The sequence below is a fragment of the Rana temporaria genome, chromosome 4 (assembly GCF_905171775.1).
Source record: "Rana temporaria chromosome 4, aRanTem1.1, whole genome shotgun sequence".
Lineage (NCBI taxonomy): Eukaryota > Metazoa > Chordata > Amphibia > Anura > Ranidae > Rana > Rana temporaria.
The window spans coordinates 408,597,903-408,617,902 of NC_053492.1; the positions used below are offsets into that span (position 1 = coordinate 408,597,903).

A 20,000-nucleotide genomic window follows, 5' to 3' on the forward strand; every position below is an offset into this window, starting at 1 on the left:
CCTATTAAAGTCTATAGGTCCCGAACTTGAAAATCAATTGTCATCATTTTGAAGGCTGATATGCAAATTAATGGCCATAAAAAGGGTATGGGAACCCGGGTACTGCCTGGGGGACATGTACCAATGCAAAAAAAAAAACACATTTAAAAAAGGTTGTTTTTAAAGGAGCAGTGATTTTAATGATGCTTAAAGTGAAACAAAAAAAAATTCCTTTAACCCCTTCAATAGAGGGCTTTTATACCAAACCGGGCCTATTCTGGCACTTCTCTCCTACATTTTATAAATCATCATTCTTTTGCTAGAAAATTACTCAGAACCCCCAAACATTATATATAAGTTTTTTTTAGTAAAGTTAGCTCAATTGTTTTATAAAATATGAAAGATGATGTTACGCCAAGTAAATAGATACTTAACATGTCACGCTTTAAAATTGCGCACACTCATGGAATGGCGCCAAACTTAGTTACTTAAAAATCTCCATAGAGAGGGGGGATGTACCCTCCCGCTGCCTGTAAGAACGATCAAGCGGTGGAATCACCGCTATGATCATTCTTATGGTGCGCAGGATCACCGCTGGCAAACAATGATATCTGAATGATGCCTCTAGCTGCAGGCATCATTCAGATATCACCGGACAAAGTCCAGGACGTCATAGGACGTCCACCCGGGATTGGAGATCCCCTCTGTGGACGTCATATGACTATGTGCGGTAAAGTGGTTAAAATATGGTGCCTAGGGGGGTCCTCTTAGTCTGCCTGTAAAGTGGCACATCTGTATCGTGTATAGGACCTGCTGCAGCAAAACTAACATTAAATTTTTTTTACATTTAGATAGATTTTCCCTGCAAGCTTTGTTTATTTGGATTTTGGACAAGCTGGAATTTAGACGCTGGGCATATGGGTGGCCAGGAGTGTTTTTTTTTTTCGATGCTGCAGCTGGGGCAGAGAAATTTGCTTGCTATACTTTACAGCTGGTGGTATGCTGCTGGCAGACATGTTGCAATGACCTAGGACACCCGTTGCTATACCATCATCCCTGTCAGTGGTGGCTGCTGAGAGGTCATGAGATATAGTGGGGGTAGACATGAAAGGTGAGGAGTGAGGAGGAGAAGAATTGTGACACTTGCGTGTGGCTTTCAGGGGCTCTTGCCAACAGGTTGAGTGGTGTGAGGTTAAATGCCTTGTCAAGCGTGTACAATCCAAATGGCTAGTGTTTTTGCCATGCTTGATCTGCTTGCGGCAGAGATTGCAAATTGCAACAGTGCAATCGGCTGCACACTTTGGGTAAAAATGGCCCACACAGCTGAGCTGTGAGAAGTGGGCCAGGAGATAACAACTCCACAATCTGATGAAATAGGGTGGCTGCTCTCTACTCTTCCATGATGGCTGCCTCTGAAGGACATCCTGCCCCATTGGGGTTGTCCCCCCCCCTCACTTTCCTCCTCTGCTCTATCCAGCACCCAAGTCGGGTCAGTGACCTCATCATCATCATTATCATCCCCTTCATCCTCATCATCACTGGAGCCAACTTGGCAATACACTGCAGCTGGGGTAACTTGACTGCCAATTTGTTGTTTATTAGTGTCCTCCCCTCTCTGTAGGCTCATGTTACTCCCTTCCTCTGTATCAGAACCAACATCAGAATTAAGTAATATCTGTGCATCCTTAACCCCTTCCCGACCGCCGCATGTATATATACGTCGGCAGAATGGCACGTACAGGCACATTGGCGTACCTGTACGTCCCTGCTTATAGCGGGTGGGGGGTCCGATCGGGACCCCCCCGCTACATGCGGCGGTCGGATTCCCTCGGGGAGCGATCCGGGACAACGGCGCGGCTATTCGTTTATAGCCGCTCCGTCGCGATCGCTCCCCGGAGCTGAAGAACGGGGAGAGCCGTATGTAAACACGGCTTCCCCGTGCTTCACTATGGCGCTGCATTGATCGAATGATCCCTTATATAGGGAGACTCGATCGATAACGTCATTCCTACAGCCACACCCCCCTACAGTTGTAAACACACACTAGGTGAACACTAAATCCTACAGCGCCCCCTGTGGTTAACTCCCAAACTGCAACTGTCATTTTCACAATAAACAATGCAATTTAAATGCATTTTTTGCTGTGAAAATGACAATGGTCCCAAAAATGTGTCAAAATTGTCTGAAATGTCCGCCATAATGTCGCAGTCACGAAAAAAATCGCTGATCGCCGCCATTAGTAGTAAAAAAAAAAAATAATTAATAAAAATGCAATAAAACTATCCCCTATTTTGTAAACGCTATAAATTTTGCGCAAACCAATCGATAAACGCTTATTGCGATTTTTTTTACCAAAAATAGGTAGAAGAATACGTATCGGCCTAAACTGAGGAAAAAAAATATTTATATATGTTTTTGGGGGATATTTATTATAGAAAAAAGTAAAAAATATAGAATTTTTTTCAAAATTGTCGCTCTATTTTTGTTTATAGCGCAAAAAATAAAAACCGCAGAGGTGATCAAATACCACCAAAAGAAAGCTCTATTTGTGGGGAAAAAAGGATGCCAATTTTGTTTGGGAGCCACGTCGCACGACCGCGCAATTGTCTGTTAAAGCGACGCAGTGCCGAATTGTAAAAACCCCTTGGGTCATGTAGCAGCATATTGGTCCGGTCCTTAAGTGGTTAAAGGGGTTGTATGGCTTCAGTTTTTTTTTTGTTTTTAAATAACAAACATGTTATACTTACCTCCACTGTGCAGTTCGTTTTGCACAGAGTGGCCCCGATCCTGGTTTTCTACGGTCCCTCGGCAGCTGTCTCGGCTTCTCCCCGCAAGCGCTAACCCCCTTCATGGGAAGCTCTCTTCCAAGGGGGTTAGCTTGAAGGCGCACTCCGGTGATAAAGCTGGTGGGTATAGCCGCCGACTGTATAACTTGGCCCCGCCCCCCCTGTTGCGCCGCGTCATTGGATGTGATTGACAGCAGCACGAGCCAATGGCTGTGCTGCTATCAATCTCCAATGACAAGCCGCCTCAACCAGGGGAAAACCATCGTGGGTAGGAGCCCAATGAGTTTCGTGGCTTAGGTAAGTAAAACGGGGGGGGGGCCGGGGGGCCCAAGAGTGCAAGGTGTTTTTTCACCTTACTGCATAGGATGCAATAAGGTGAAAAAAACACAAAGCTTTACAGGAGTATATAATGCGTTTGGTAATTCTAAAGAAATTCTTAAATAATGCTTTATAACTTTATAACCAAACCCATTAGATTTTAGACGACTAAAATGTACTGGAGATTTTAGTCGACTAAATTATGACTAAAACGAAAACACTTCAGTTGACTAAAATACGACTTAAACTAAATGGCATTTTATTTAAAAGACTATAACTAAAACGAAATTGAAATTTGATGTCAAAATGAACACTGTTTGGGTGGGACTATGAGCACTGAGCTGTGATTGGACAAAGTCATCGTCACTTTGTCCAATCAGGGCTCTGACAATCCTCTATGCCTAATTGGCAAAGCTTTGCACACGTCATTCAATTAGGGCCCTATAATTGACTGTGTTCGCCCGCCGAGTGCCCCGCAAATTCAGGTGTTTGCCCAACTCTGAGTAAAGGATCTCTATATATGTAAATGTGATATTTCAGTTTGTTCTTTTTAATAAATTCGCCAAAATGTTTTACATTTTATTTTCACATTGTCATTATTGGGTACTGTGTGTAGATTATTGGGGGAAAAAAATATTTTAACAATTGTAGTATCAGGTTGCAACATAAATAAGACAAAAATAAGGAAATTGTATTGTTGGTAAACTACATTTATCATTCAACAAAAATTTGAAGATGGAAATGCACTTTCAGATCTTGTTGTACTTTATTTATTTCAGGGAGGTGAAGGTTCGAAGGTTGTGACGTTAAAAGATGGCCTCAATTCTGTGGTTGTAGAGGTGACTGCTGAAGATGGAACTATGAAGAAATACTTTCTAGAAATCACAAAGTTATCTGCAAGTCAAGCTTTACTCGAAGGGATACATTTATCTGAAGATCTAAAGCTAGAGCCATCCTTTGCTCCCAATACCTTTGAATATTCATGTATGTTCCATTAGCATCTTATGGTATACCTTGTAAAGTGCACCTACTCGTCTAGCCCCAATACAAACTGACACCAAAGAGCAGGTAACTGCATTTTGCCGTAGTGCAGAGCACCTGGGAACACCCTAAAGTGCCATTAAGCCCTGGTTCACACTGGTGACATGTCAAATCACAATTGCCGGCAATGGCACACTCAAAAAGTAGTTTCTGTACTATTTTTTGTGATTTCGGGCCGTGAGTTACATTGAGATCTGTGCAGAAACCCGCACAGATGTCTCTGAAATCGTGGCCGAAATCGGGACTGACAAGCGGGAGTTCCCGCAGCCCAGTGTGAACCTAGGCTCAACCCTAAACATGTATAGCTAGATTGAGGATGGCGAGCGCATACTTGCGGCGGCGTAACTTAAGGCATTTAGGCTACGCCGCCGTAAGTTAGCGAGGCAAGTACATGATTCACAATGTACTTGCCTGCTAAGTTACGGTGGCGTAGCCTAAAACGGGCGGGCGTAAGGGCGCCTAATTTAAATTTGTCTGAGGGGGCGTGTTTTATGATAATGAGGCTTGACCCGACATGATTGACTTTTTTTTTAACTGCGCGTGCGCTGTGCACCTACATTTCCCAGTGTGCATTGCGGCTACGTCCGCCGCACGGGCCTATTGATTTCGACGTGGACGTAAACGACGTAAATCCCTATTCACGGACGACTTACACAAACAACGTAAAATTTTCGAATTTCGAAGCCGGAACGGCGGCCATACTTTAACATTGGCTACGCCACCTAGGGGGCATCTTTAACTTTAAGCGGCCTATCTCTTACGTAAACAGCGTATCTGTACTGCGGCGGCCGGGCGTACGTTCGTGAATAGGCGTAATTAGTGATTTACATATTCTACGCCGACCGCAATGGAAGCGCCACCTAGCGGGCAGCCTAAATATTGCAACCTAAGATAGGACGGCGCAAGCCGTCGTATCTTAGATATGTTTAACCATGTCTCTGTTTTAAAATACACTTAAACATAGGTCGGCGCAGATTCTGAGTTAGGTCGGCGTATCTACTGATACGCCGACCTAACTCTACCTGAATCTAGCTAATAATCTGTATATGCCTTTAAATGTACTTCCTCTAGCTGTGTGTAGCAGGTTTCTGTCATGCACATGTTTTTTTTTGTAAATACCTGGTTGATCCTGCCTTTTTCATGCACCTCCCTGCTGTCAGTGGCAATGTTGCCAATGTTAGTGGGTTTCCTCCATCCACTGCCTGTTGGAAAGCAAATATCTTTAGTTTTTTCTTCAAATGTGGAGCAGCTCCAGCTGTTTCAGTGACTGTTTCTGCTTCTTCTCCCCTTCACCCCTTGTAGGTCATGCCATGGGGTTTATTTACTAACACTGGAGAGTGCAAAATCTGGTGCAGCTCTGCATAGAAACCAATTGGCTTCCAGTTTTTTGTTTGTCAAAGTTTAATTGCACAAGCTGAAGTTAGAAGCGAATTGGTACCATGCACAGCTGCAACAGATTTTGCACTCTCCAGTTTTAGTAGATCAACCCCAATGTGTAGCACATTGTTCCATGTTACATTGATGTGAACGGACACTGTTGGTAATAATGTGATTTCCATTGTCATACATTGCAGCAAGATGGCAGATGCATGACAAAACGCACTAGTGTACAATAAACCAGTACCACGGGTCTCTAATGGAGCTTCCCTTTCTATTCCACAGGCAAAAAGAAGCATGCTTAGCTTTGTTTACAAAAAGTTTTTTTTTTTTTAAGTGGATGTAAACCCTCCATACATCCAGTGAAGTTAACAGCCTTAGATGATACACAGAGATTAACCAAATCTCCCTACATAAGTTTTTTTATGTATATCTGCTGTGTTCACATTTATATACTGTTTAGAAAGTTCAGATTTTGTTAGGAGATTTTCTCTTCATGGTTAACACAGAGTGTGATGTCTGGGCATACAGCCAAGATAGCTAAAATTGCTGATTGGAGGAAAGGCACACACCCCCTCTCCTCATAGGCAGAGACTCTCAGAGCTATTTTGTAATAGGAGCTGCTCTCTGCTAATCTATTTTAGCAACCTCCTTTGACAAAAGATTCAGGCTGCTTTTGTCTAAAAAGTAAAAAAATATGTCAGGAGTTCTCAGGCTGCTAACAGAGGAACCGTTCAGAAGAGAGCTATAAGACTCATTGAAAAGAGATAACAAAATACTGCAGATATATGTGCCCAGCTCAAATTTCATGAATCGGGTTTACATCCACTTTAAACACATGTGATGTCTGTAGGTAGTTTTAGAATTTTTTTTTGCCTAATCTACGTTTTAGTATTTTCTAAATAATAGATTTCCTGATAAGAGATCCTTTGTCTTTTAGTATGCCTAAAGCTGGTCATGCATGGATTTAAATTCATCTGGTACAGCAGAGACCAGCCAAATTTCAATCCATGTGTGACTTTTGTGGTTGAACCAGCTGTGGCCCGTCCATATTGGATGCAGGTGCACTGCCCCCCTAATCTCTATACGCCCAGCCCCTAATCTCCATGCAGGGCACCAGACGCATAGTTCTATGTTTTTTTTCTAAGCACATGATTAGAGCCAGAGGCTAATTGGCTTCAAAAGGGTGGGCTCGGGGCGCAGAGCACTGCGAGCAGGAGCTTGTGAGCAGGGCTGGCGGGGGTTGGGGGTTTTCCCCAAAAATGGAGCACCAGCCCCCACTGGGTTGAACAGAAGTTGATACACCCTGACAGTATATTTTTGCTCAATCAGTACTGCAGGCAGTAAGCTGCAGCACTGATTTTTTTTAATTTTGATAGCAGGGAAGTCTTCTCGCTGTCAGAATACAATGATACAGCTCGGAGGACTCCCTCATCCATATTAAATCTGTGGATGGGGAAATTGGTTCATTTTTTTTTTCATTCAACCCGCTGATTGAATGAAAAAAACAAACCCATGTAAGGCCAGCTTTACAAAGTGGTCCCTGAGCAGCACTCTTGAAAGTACATATGCCAATGGCTATTTTTGTAATACATGTTACAGGAAAGACTTTGGGCCTGATCCACAGCCGCCGAGCGCAACTTAACTTTTCAGAGTTAAGTTACACTGCCGCAAATCTCCCAAGTTAGGTGCCGATCCACAAAGCACTTACCTGGAAATTTGCGGCGCTGTAACTTAACTCCGTCCGGCGCAAGGCGTTCCTAATACAAATGGGCGATTCCCATTTAAATTAGGCGTGCTCCCAAGCCGGACGTACTGCGCATGCTCCGTCGGGTAACTTACCCGACGTGCATTGCGCTAACGTCATTTGCTTATACGTTAACGTAAATGGCGTCCAGCGCCATTCACGAACGTCTTACGCAAACGACGAAGAATTTCAATTTCGACGCGGGAACGACGGCCATACTTAACATGGCTTAAGAGAGCTAGGGCTGAGCCCTAGTTTTACGCGGCGGAACTCGACGTAAACAACGTAGAAGTAGCGCAACGGGCCCGTCGGAACGTTCGTGGATCACCGTAAGTGTTCATTTGCATATTCTAGGCCGGCCGCAATGGCCTCGCCACCTAGCGGCCAGCCTAGAATTGCATCCTTAAGATCCGACAGCGTAATTCAATTACACATGCCGGATCTTCTCCCTAACTATGGAAAACTGATTCTGTGGATCAGTTCCATAGTTAGGACCAGGGATACGACGGAGTAACAGCAGTTACTCCGTCGTATCTCTTTTGAGGATTTGGCCCTTTACTTTTAGCATGAAGTCAATCACTCATTTGTAAATGTTAGTTTTAGTCCACAAAATGGTCGTCTGCCTAACGGCACTGAGATTTGGAATTGGGATTGTGTCATCTATTTATTTACAAAGAAGTTAAGCTTTTAATATAAGCACTTGGAGATGTTTTATGATCTCTGATGTTCACTATCCAGCAGAGCATTACCTGGTAATAATTATGTTTGTTTCCTGTTTGCATTTAATCTGCAAGTCTTTGCAGAGTTATTACTGCAATTTCAGCTTTTTAACTGGTATTAATAAGTCTCCTGCAGATTTAATTACTGTTTTTCCATTGATGTTTAAAAGTGTATCATAAGATATAATAGTTCACTATTGTCCTCTACATTTACCACTGTGTATAAAAAAAAAGAGTCATCTGAAATGAACAAAGTAGAGCACCCAGTGTGACCACTATATTTACCATAACTATTTTACCTGACCCTTAGCACTAAAAGGGAGAGTACAAATGTTTCTGGGCCTATGAATTACTAAGGTCCAAGCATAACTGTGACTCTCTAGTTGTGTGATGGCATTATATAATTTGCAGAGTAAACCAGGGGTCTCCAAACTATGGCCCCAGGGCCACACAAAGCATTCTACCAACTCTTATATGAAGGGGGGGCTTCTGATGTGATGGTGGGGGAATTCTGATGTGAAAGGCGGGGACTATGATATGAAGGGGGGCGCTTATGTGATGGGGCTCCTGATTTGAAAGGCAGATCTGATGTGAGATGTGACTCTGATGAAAGGGGGCTCTGATGGCATAGGGGATCTTCTGATGTGAAAGATGGACTCTGGATGCAAAAGGGGGAAACTAATGTGAAGGTTTTTCTTAAAAAGCGTTTTTGCAGTTTCAATAAAATTTGAACGGTTTTAAACCGTGAATATTTGTAAAATATACAATGTGGCCCTTGTACTAAAAAGATTGGAGACTCCCGGAATAAACCATCCATATCTTCCTTCATCCCTAAGCTAGTAGGCATATTAGCTTTTCTGACAATGTATGTCGTTCATTCAGTTTGATATTTTAGTTCCTTATTTCATCTAAAGTGGCATACCTTCGGCTGCCCACAACCTCTTGGAACATCCACGCCAGCATAGATCTTAGATCATAGATGGCTAAAGGTATGTCATTCTTGCCTAGGCAAGACATGAGAAAGTGGAAGATTGGAGACAACATTTTTAACTATTTACATGTCAAAAAACATATTTTTTTTAGCAAATGTGTAATAGAGAGGAAGGTGGGGAGACAATGAATGGCAAAAAAAATCAAGTATAATGGCTTTACTGGATAATTAACATTTTTACATATGTACCATGAATTGTACACTTCTCAGGTTTATCAAATCAGCCCTATTATTAAAGGTGAACATGTCCTTTGCCAGTGAAAGGCAAAGCGTCAGGATTATCTAATTTTCACCCTACTTAGCAGAAAATGCTCACTTTGCTTCATCACTCTTTGTTTGCTTTCTTGGATCAAAAACCCAGTTGTGATTGCAGTTTGCCAAAGTGACCAGTCACCAAACACCAGCATTTTTATATGAGGGGAAGGGGAAAGAGTCAAAAGATTTCCATACCTGGAAGTACCAGGTATCTCTCTTTACTCCTATCAATAAAACGTAGCATAGGTGCAGAGGGAAGGCGAACATTGTGTGCCAGCTCAGTAACAGGTGATGTCACAATCCTGTTGAGATCCTGGGAACAATGAGGATCTAATTCCTGCACTATACTGGAGTGTCTTCTTGCAAAATTTGGGATATATACAGTATGGTAGCAATACAGAGTTCTGCATTTGCAGTGACATTATGAGAATAGGGTTAAGGTTAGATTTACAAATGCAGATTTACAAATTTGGCACATGTAAGACAGGTTGACTGATGTGTTTCAACTGTGGTAAGAGAGTAGCTCCATGTCAGAAACCATGAATCAGACTGAGACAGAAATGCATTACAAATCACACTTTTTAATATAATGGTACAGATCAGTAAGTGTGGTCAAAACATAAGCCAGGGATCAGTAACCAAAGCGTGTAGTCAGACAGGCCAGTAATCAGAAAACTAGAGATTAGCATAGTTGGAGGCAAAAGAACAGGATCAGGAACCAGAAGGGATGTCAGCCAGGCAAAGTCTTTCACAGGAACACAGCATAGAATCTCCAGATATGTTGACCAGGCGAAGGCAGGAAAGGAATGAACAAGGCAGTTTAAATAGCCAGAAGGTGCTGGCTGTAGGTGAGACTGATGAGCAGATAATGATAACCAGGTGAACCACTGAGGAATCATTGATTGCTGACAATTATTGAGTAGACTGAGCACAGAGAAGGGAGCTACTAAGAGCCCAGCCCAGGAAGGGGCTGAGTGTAGCGAAAGGACAGGCTATAAGACCCAATTATTTTATACACATACCAAAACATTATATACAATTTAAATTCTTTCTAAGGTTAAGTATACCTTATAGTGAGCCTGTTACTGAGCTAGCACATGTTATTCGCCTTCCCTCTGCCCCTTTGCTACGTTTGATAGATAGGAGTAAAGAGAGATACCTGGTACTTGCAGGTATGGAAATCTTGTGACTCTTTTTCCTTCCCCTCATTCAAAAGTGCTGGTGTTTGGTGACTGGTCACTTTGGCACACTGTAATCACAACTAGGTTTTTGATCCAAGAATGCAAACAAAGATTGATGAAGCAAAGTGAGCATTTGCTGCTGAGTAGTGTGAAAATGAAATAATCCTGCTGCTTTGGCTTTTACTGGCAAAGCACAGGATCACCTTTAATCACAGGGCTCATATGACAAATCTGAGAAGTGAATTATTCATGGTACATACAGTATGTAAAAATGTTGATTATGCTGTAAAGCCATTAGGCTTCTAATTTTTTTAACAGGTCTGTCCAGCTAAAAATCCTGCTTTTTCCTGGGTCTGCTTAAATTTTGATAATAATGATTTATCATTCTAAATGCTCCTCCCTTATAGCGGATCTTTCACCATTCATTGTCCCCCCCTCCTTCCTCTCTAGGTGCCGTGGATGTAAACCAACTTTTGATGATTTTTCATGGAAGGAGGCAGGTCAAGTTATAAGCGGATCTCGCCTTTTAATGCAAAAACTGCTTTATAAATAAGCCATAATGTAGTCTGGGTTATGCAAATCCAAATGTACTAATTCTTGTCCTATGTTATCTTTGCTTGAAAACCAGGTACCGTTCCATATTTCCAGAACAGCATTATTGTAGAGCCTCTGGTCCAGGACAGCCAGATGAAAGTGACAGTGAATGGAAGTGCCGAGATTATTAAACCACTCTCCATCACAGTGGGAGATACTCTTATAGAAGTGCTTGTCATGTCTCCTGATGGCACCAAATCACAGGTGATATAACCCGTATAGTATTAAACAACATAATGCATTTTATACTACCTTTGTCTCAATTTACAAAGCTAAAACGCCTGAATAAGAATCCATATTTAAGTTATGCATATGCTGTGTGTGAGAAATAACCTGCTAATATTAAAATTCTGTGAAAAAAAATAAAAGAAAAAAATCCTGATTTTGCAAAGAATTGTGGGAAAAAATTACAACTTTTAAAAAACGTACCATGTCTCTTTCTAAATACCTTGGAATGTCTTCTTTCCAAAAAGGATTCATTTGGGGGGTATTTGTACTTTTCTGGCATGTTAGGGTCTCCAGAAATTAGATAGGCCGTCAGTACTTCAGGTGTGATAAATTTTCAGATATTGGCACCATAGCTTGTGGACTATATAACTTTCACAAAGACCAAATAATATGCACCAATTTGTACTTATTTTTACCAAAGATATGTAGCAGTATAAATTTTGGCCACAAATTATGAAGAAAAATTACTAAGTTGCTAAATTTTATAACAGAAACTAAGAAAATTCATTTTTTTTACAGAATTTTCAGTCTTTTTTCTTTTATAGCGCAAACAAATCTGGTACTTAGCCAACACACACATTCCTAATTGCTATCAGGGCAGTCTATATAGTAATGGTCCAATGTATAGGGGGGACTGGAGCAGACAAGGTAATTGAAGTGTTGGAGCTTTGCAGGATCGAAGCAAGCTGCCATTCAGGCAGAACAAGGGCACTAAAAGATAGGGTTGTCCCGATACCACTTTTTTAAGATTTTGCAAAGAATTGTGGGAAGAAATTACAACTTAAAAAAACTCACCATGTCTCCTTCTAAATACCTTGGAATGTCTTCTTTCCAAAAAGGGTTCATTTGGGGGGTATTTGTACTTTTCTGGCATGTTAGGGTCTCAAGAAATGAGATAGGCCGTCAGTACTTCAGGTGTGATCAATTTTCAGATATTGGCACCATAGCTTGTGGACTCTATAACTTTCACAAAGACCAAATAATATGCACCAATTTGTACTTATTTTACCAAAGATATGTAGCCGTATAAATTTTGGCCAAAAATTATGAAGAAAAATTGCTAATTTGCTATATTTTATAACAGAAACAAAGAAAAATTATATTTTTTTACAGAATTTTCAGTCTTTTTTCTTTTATAGTGCAAAAAATAAAAAACCCAACAGTGATTAAATACCACCAAAAGAAAGCTCTATTTGTGTGGAAAAAAAAGGACAACAATTTCATATGGGTACAGTGTAATTGTCATTCAAAATGTGAGAGCACCGAAAGCTGAAAATTGGTCTGGTTATTAAGGAGGTTTAAGTGACCAGTTGTCAAGTGGTTAAAGTAGAACCCAAGTCAAAACGTGTATTTTTTTTCATCTGGAGGTTGGGGAAATATCAAACCCAGAGTTGGGCTTTAAATGCAGTTAAAAAATCAAGAAAAGGGGAAAAAAATATGAAAATCAAATCTCCAGGTTGTACTGCACTAACTCCAAGTTGCAGTGTCTTAAATTGATCTAAGCTATGTCTAGGGAGTTGCTGTAATTGTCAGTACCGTAATTGTTTTCATTCATTTTATACTTAGTATATAGTTTGATTGCAAAAAATAACATAAATTAACACATATGTTCTCCACATTTCTTTATCTTTACAAATGTGTAATATATTACGCATATGCTAAATAACTGTTTTGCAATATTAGGTTTATAATATTGTTGTTACACGTGAGCAAGTGCCATTCAGCGTCAACTTTACAGATATCCACAAGCAAATGAATTATGAATGCCCAATTTCCCTGACTGCTCTCTACAGACCTGTGTCCATTAAAGGAAGGTAAGATTAGTTGTCAGAGTTGCGCATGAGGAGACCTTCATAAAGAGTGTGTACATTTAGGTAAGATAGTGAATTTTCCTATTAACTTATTTATGTATTTTTTATTTTTGCTCAGTATTTTTTTCATGTTTTTTTGTAAATCCCAGGGAAATTTCACTTTCTGGGTGGATGAGTTAATTTTGCTTTTTTGTATCTATTTATTTGTGTGCTTGTTTGTTTTGTATTATCATTTTTTCTTAAATCATTGGGAAGTTACAAATACATATGTTTATGTATAGCCAATAATGTATAGAGAAGGGTTTGAACCAATGTCAAGTTTTTATCACAGTCTGTGTCCTCGCTAGGTAGAATCATCCTCTCTTTTTATCCTGTGATCAAAGGTAATGGGAAATTCAAAATGTAACATTTGCCACCAGAACAAGGGGTGAGGGAAAATGTTTCAGTGGGGACACATTTCCTGTTACATTTCTGAGACAGGAAGTGAGCTGTACACAGACAGCCAAAAAAAACTGACAGGGGCTTTAACCCTACTCGCCTCTATCCAAAACCAAAAAAAAAATATTATTGTACATACACTTTCTGTGTGGATATTTATTTATTTATTTTGCTGTTTATGTTTTTATTAATTTTGTTTTATTACATAGAAAGCATTTTTTAAAAATAAAAAATCATGGAAATCGAAAGAATATTTGATCATAAAGAATTACTTTATACAAAAAAAATCATCCTTGTGTATACATGTTAAGTAAATCAAGGCCAAGAAATGTGTTGATAGATATACAATGAAACTAGAGGAGCCTATACCTGACCATTTTCAGTGTCCAAGCACTGTCCAAATGCCTAGCCATTCTGATTGGGCAAAGCTTCTGGTACTTAGTCAACACACACATTCCTAATTGCTATCAGGGCAGTAATGATCCAATGTATAGGGGGGACTGGAGCAGACAAGGTAATTGAACTGTTGGAGCTTTGCTGGATCGAAGCAAGCTGCCATTCAGGCAGAACAAGGGCACTAAAAGATAGGGTTGTCCCGATACCACTTTTTTAAGACAGAGTACAAGTACCAATACTTTTTTCAAGTACTCACCGATACCCATTTCAGATGCTTTTTTTTAAATCTCATGTGACAGTGGCACATGTGTCAGTAGTTTTATTTTTTAGCCATTTATTTATTTATTTTTTTACAATATGTTTTTTTTATGTAATTAGTTTTTAATTTTTTACAATTTTTTTTATTTACATTTTTTTTTACAATGCTTTTCTTTTAAGGGGGGGGGGTGGACAGGGCCAGTGTGTTTTTTATTTTTTATTTTTTACAATTCGTTTTTTTATTATTTATTGCAATTCTTATTCTTTTTTTTCTTTTTTTTATCAGCTCTGTTGGGGGACTTTGGTGAGATATCAGATAACAGACCCCTGACATCTCCCCTTTGAGACAGGGAAAGGGACTAGGAACACAGTTTCCCCAGTCCCTTTCTCAGCAGCCTCAGCTGCACTGAAAATGAATGGAGAGAAGACCACGGCTCCTCTCCATTCATAAACTGAAACATTGTAAACATAGTTGTGAATGGACAGAGTCAGTGATCACTGACTCTGCACATTCGGAAAAGTAAGGAACTGGATTTACCGGCTCCTACCTATGCTCTCCATCCTGACAGATCGAGGGGGTGGAGGAGGAGAACGGAGGGGGACACGGAGGGGGACACAGCAGCAGAACGGAGGGAGACATGGAGGGAGACAGCGGCAGAACGGAGGGGGGCTGGAGGAGGATACGGGAACAGTCAGTGGTGATTGTGTGTGGGAGAGTAACAAGCACCAATCACTGCTGATTTCACTAAAGCAGCTGAAAGCCGCGGGGGGAGAGAAAAGAGGTGAAAACGGCTGTCAGACTTTTCAATCTATACAGGGTGATCGGTGCTTGTAACTCGCCAACCACACTGATCACCCTAACTGTCCAGGTATTGGGTGAAGCATCAGAGCATTTGCCCGAGTACAAGTACTCAGGCAAATCCTCGGTATCGGTATAAATACTAGTATCGGTACCGGTACAACCCTACTAAAAGATGCTGCAGTTATTTGCAGATACTTTTTTGGTTTAAGGGGCACTTTACTTCACTTTAAAAGTGTTTTATTTCTTTAGAATGTTTTTTTCTATTTAGAAAATTTGGAATAAAAATGTATGTCCAGATCTGTACAGAACTTCTGGTCCTATAAAACTGTATAATAGTGTTACTAAATCCAGTAATGTGAAAATAGCTCATCTGCCCACCCACAGTGCCCACAGCTTATAAATCTTCTTTTTACATTAAATTACTGCCACTATATACCTTTTTGGCTGATCTGTATACCACAATCACATGATAACCTTCAGAGTTTGTCCAGAGATGTGTGTTCAGGTAGGAGAAGATTTCCACTATAGCCTGTATACAAGCCCACGTGTGATGTCAATATCATGCAACCTGGCTAGCTCTGAGAACAAGGAAATGTTCTCTGCAGCATTGGAGACTAAACTGAGCATGTGCAGGAGGACTACTCACTGTATTTTCTGGCCTTGCCAAGAGAGATGCAGGAGGGGAAGATCTGTCCATACAGGATCAAAGAGTCTTTTTACACAATACAGAGGATTAACCCCCTAAGGCAGTGGTCATCAACCCTGTCCTCAGGGCCCACTAACAGGCCAGGTTTTATGTATTACATTGGGGAGATGCACACTAGAATACTGCAATCACTGAGCAGCAAATGATATCACCTGTGATATATTTCAGTTATCTTGCAAACCTGGCCTGTTAGTGGGCCCTGAGGACAGGGTTGATGACCACTGCCCTAAGGTACACAATGAGTATAAAAAGCATGCTATTCTGCATATACAGACTGATTTTACTGTTGTGGGTTTAGTAACACTTTAAGCATAGACTACAAAAACAAAAAGTTAAAGTGTGTTTAACCAACACATCGATGAAATTAAAAATAAAAATGTTCTGGGACTATGGAGGTGAATTAGGTGGAAAACGCTTTGACCAATTATAAATAAAGAAAACCTATTTATTTATGTTTTGTTGCAGTGATCCTAAGCACACAATGTCAGCACCATACATAGATCTTTTAACAAGAAGAGCAAAAACCGATCCATTGGATGAGAAAATGCTTACTGAAGACTGGAGGGTTCCTGAGTATGAATTGGACATGGAGATATCAGAAGCTAGTGTCATGTGCTGTTTTGTCTATCGAGGTATTGTTCTTCAAAGCCCATTTGCCATAACGTGTACTGATTATGCCCCTTGGCAAAACCACAGTGGAAAGGAAACTTGTGCTCAGGTATTCAATTATAGTCAGAACAGGTGGAGTTCCATCAAAATGAGAAATAAAAGGTCAGCATCAAACTTCAAAACTGAGAAACAGCAAAGAGTGTAAACCACAAACTCTACAAAGGTGGCTGAACCCACTGTGGCTGTCCGTGATGTGGAGGGTAACTGACAACACGGCTAGATGTGGATACTAAAAAGGGTTTCTTTCAAACACTGATAAACCAAAGAAAAAGAGAATATAATAAGTATGCAGGACTGAGAAAGATCTGAGTACATAAAATATTCAATCCAGACAAAGAATATGTTGAGACTTTTAGGGTGCATCTGGGATCTTTTAGGATTACACAAGTCGGCATCTACAGCAGATTATATACAATTTTTTTAAAGAGGAACTTCACTCTACCCCAATTAAAAAAAACAACATACAGTTGCAATAACAAGTATGTGAACCCTTTTGGAATGATATGGATTTCTGCACAAATTGGTCATAAAATGTGATCTGATCTTCATCTAAGGCCCCGTACACACGACCAAACATGTATGCTGAAACTGGTCCGCGGACCAGTTTCAGCATACATGTTCGGTCGTGTGTAGGCGCGAGCGGGCCGAATTCCAGCAAACATTTGCCCGCCGGGCCTTTTCCCAGCAGACAAATATTCCTGGACGTGTTTTAAAACCGTCCGCTGGAATCCTGCCCGCTTGGACATGTACGGTCATCAGTACAGACCTACCGTACATGTCCGAGCGCCCGCCGTCCCTCGCATGCGTCGAATGACTTCGACGCATGCGTGGAAGCCTTTAAATGGCAGGCCCGCCCACGTCGCCGCGTCATCGGCGCGTCATCATCGCGGCGACGCGGACACGCCCCGCGTAATGTTTACGCGCGGACTTCTGTACGATGGTTAGTACAACCATCGTACAGAAGCCCTCTGGCAGGCATGTACGGTGAAAACGGTTCGACGGACCGGTTTCACCGTACATGTTTGCTCGATAGTACCCGGCCTTAGTCACAACAATAGACAATCACAGTCTGCTTAAACTAATAACACACAAAGAATAAAATGTTACCATGTTTTTATTGAACACACCATGTAAACATTCACAGTGCAGGTGGAAAAAGTATGTGAACTCTTGGATTAAATAACTGGTTGAATCTCCTTTAGCAGCAATAACTTCAACCAAACATTTCCTGTAGTTGCAGATCAGACGTGCACAATGGTCAGGAGTAATTCTTGACCATTCCTCTTTACAGAACTGTTTCAGTTCAGCAATATTCTTGGGATGTCTGGTGTGAATCGCTTTCTTGAGGTCATGCCACAGCATCTCAATCGGGTTGAGGTCAGGACTCTGACTGGGCCACTCCAGAAGGTGTATTTTCTTCTGTTTAAGCCATTCTGTTATTGATTTACTTCTATGCTTTGTGTCGTGGTCCTGTTGCAACCCCCATCTTCTGTTGAGCTTCAGCTGGTGGACAGATGGCCTTAAGTTCTCCTGCAAAATGTCTTGATAAACTTGGGAATTCATTTTTTTTCCTTTGATGATAGCAATCCGTCCAGGCCCTGACGCAGCAAAGCAGCCCCAAACCATGATGCCCCCACCACTATACTTCACAGTTGGGATGAGGTTTTGATGTTGGTGTGCTGTGCCTCTTTTTCTCCACACATAGTGTTGTGTGTTTCTTCCAAACAACTCAACTTTGGTTTCATCCGTCCACAGAATATTTTGCCAGTACTGCTGTGGAACATCCAGGTGCTCTTGTGCAAACTGAAAACATGCAGCAATGTTTTTTTTGGACAGCAGTGGCTTCCTCTGTGGTATCCTCCCATGAAATCCATTCTTGTTTAGTGTTTTACGTATCGTAGAATCGCTAACAGGGATGTTAGCGTATTCCAGAGACTTTTGTAAGTCTTTAGCTGACACTCTAGGATTCTTCTTTACCTCATTGAGCAGTCTGTGCTGTTCTCTTGCAGTCATCTTTACAGGACGGCCACTCCTAGGGAGAGTAGCAGCAGTGCTGAACTTTCTGCATTTATAGACAATTTGTCTTACCATGGACTGATGAACAGTAAGGCTTTTGGAGATACTTTTATAACCCTTTCCAGCTTTATGCAAGTCAACAATTCTTAATAGTAGGTCTTCTGAGAGCTCTTTTGTGCGATACATCATTCACATCAGGCAATGGTTCTTGTGAAACGCAAACCCAGAACTGGTGTGTGTTTTTTTTAGGGCAGCTGTAACCAACACCTCCAATCTCATCTCATTGATTGGACTCCAGTTGGCTGACACCTCACTCCAATTAGCTATTGGAGCTCTCATTAGTCTGGGGGTTCACATAATTTTTCCACCTGCACCGTGAATGTTTACATGGTGTGTTCAATAAAAACATGGTAACATTTAATTCTTTGTGTGTTATTAGTTTAAGCAGACTGTGATTGTCTATTGTTGTGACTTAGATGAAGATCAGATCACATTTTATTACCAATTTGTGCAGAAATCCATATCATTCCAAAAGGGTTCACATACTTTTTATTGCAACTGTATTGAATAGACAGTGGAGTGCAGTGTTGTCTTGGTTGAAGTAAATCTTCCTCCTTTGCCTGTCTTCTCCAGAGCTGCCATTGTTAATGGACATCTGGCACATGTGCAGACATGACACAAGATCTCTGCCAGACATGCGCATTCAGACATGGCTTCTTAGAACCAGGAGTCAGTTTGCAAGATGGTTTTACATGCCATGAGGGTTTCTTCCAGAGTACCTGCAAGGACCTGTGGCATGTCTGCATATGCAGGCAGCCAATGACATCATCCTGGCCTAGGTTGGGATTTAGGAAATAAAAACAAAAAATAAAGAAAAAAAGATTTTTACTTTTTAAATATTTTTTGTAACTAATGTGTAGTAGGGAGGGGGAAGAAAGCAAGAGAGTGGAACTTACAAAAATCTGTAAAGTTATACTTTAAGGCCATACATGGAGAAAATTTTTTTTCCTGCAAACACCATCCTTCCATCAACTTAATACATTCAGCTTGCCCATACATAGTTTGAATCCTGGCTGGTTCCCGCTGAACCGTCCAAGATTCAAACCATGTATGGCCTGCCTAATATGTTTGATTATTACACTTTAGTTTTTTCAAATTAGTATAATTATAGACAATTGTAGGATCTCGTAGGAAAGGATAGGTACAGTCGAGCTCTCTTCTAACCCCCACTAGCCAGAAGATTGTGAGGGGGATGTTGTTGTTTAGTAGAATAGAGGAATATTTCTACTGAAAGGAAAATAATAAGCACAAGGGACACCTCATACTAACAGTAAGCTATGTCCCTTGTGCTAATTTTTCTTTTCTTTTTTTTTTTTTTCTAGCTAAACCTAGGCTTTAAATAATTTCACCATTTATAATTACAGAGGTTGAAAAAAGCCCATTGAGTTCAATAAATAATAATGCCAGATTTCCTTATGCTCTTCCCTTAATTGTGCATTTTTCCTATTTTCACACACACACACACACACACACACAGGTTTGCTAACTAAGAACAGTACACAAACACCCACACACACACACACACTCACAAATGGCTGCACCTATAAGGGAAAAGAGTAACCAGAGATCAAGAGAATGCATATTTGGACCCATAGAGGGTTACTAATTGAAGGTTGACCCATTCCCAT

The 20,000-nt window shown here is 40.9% G+C and overlaps 1 protein-coding gene across 2 annotated transcripts in view; it reads left to right on the forward strand.

Moving 5' to 3' along the window:
• LOC120937775 overlaps positions 1–20,000 on the forward strand; it is a 113,987-nt gene that overhangs the window by 6,809 nt on the left and 87,178 nt on the right. For both annotated transcript variants that reach the window (XM_040351256.1, XM_040351257.1), the window contains exons 3-6: positions 3,863–4,067; positions 11,023–11,192; positions 12,900–13,030; positions 16,093–16,259. In XM_040351256.1, the coding sequence (XP_040207190.1) occupies positions 3,863–4,067; positions 11,023–11,192; positions 12,900–13,030; positions 16,093–16,259 (673 nt within the window). The remainder of the gene's footprint in view (positions 1–3,862; positions 4,068–11,022; positions 11,193–12,899; positions 13,031–16,092; positions 16,260–20,000) is intronic.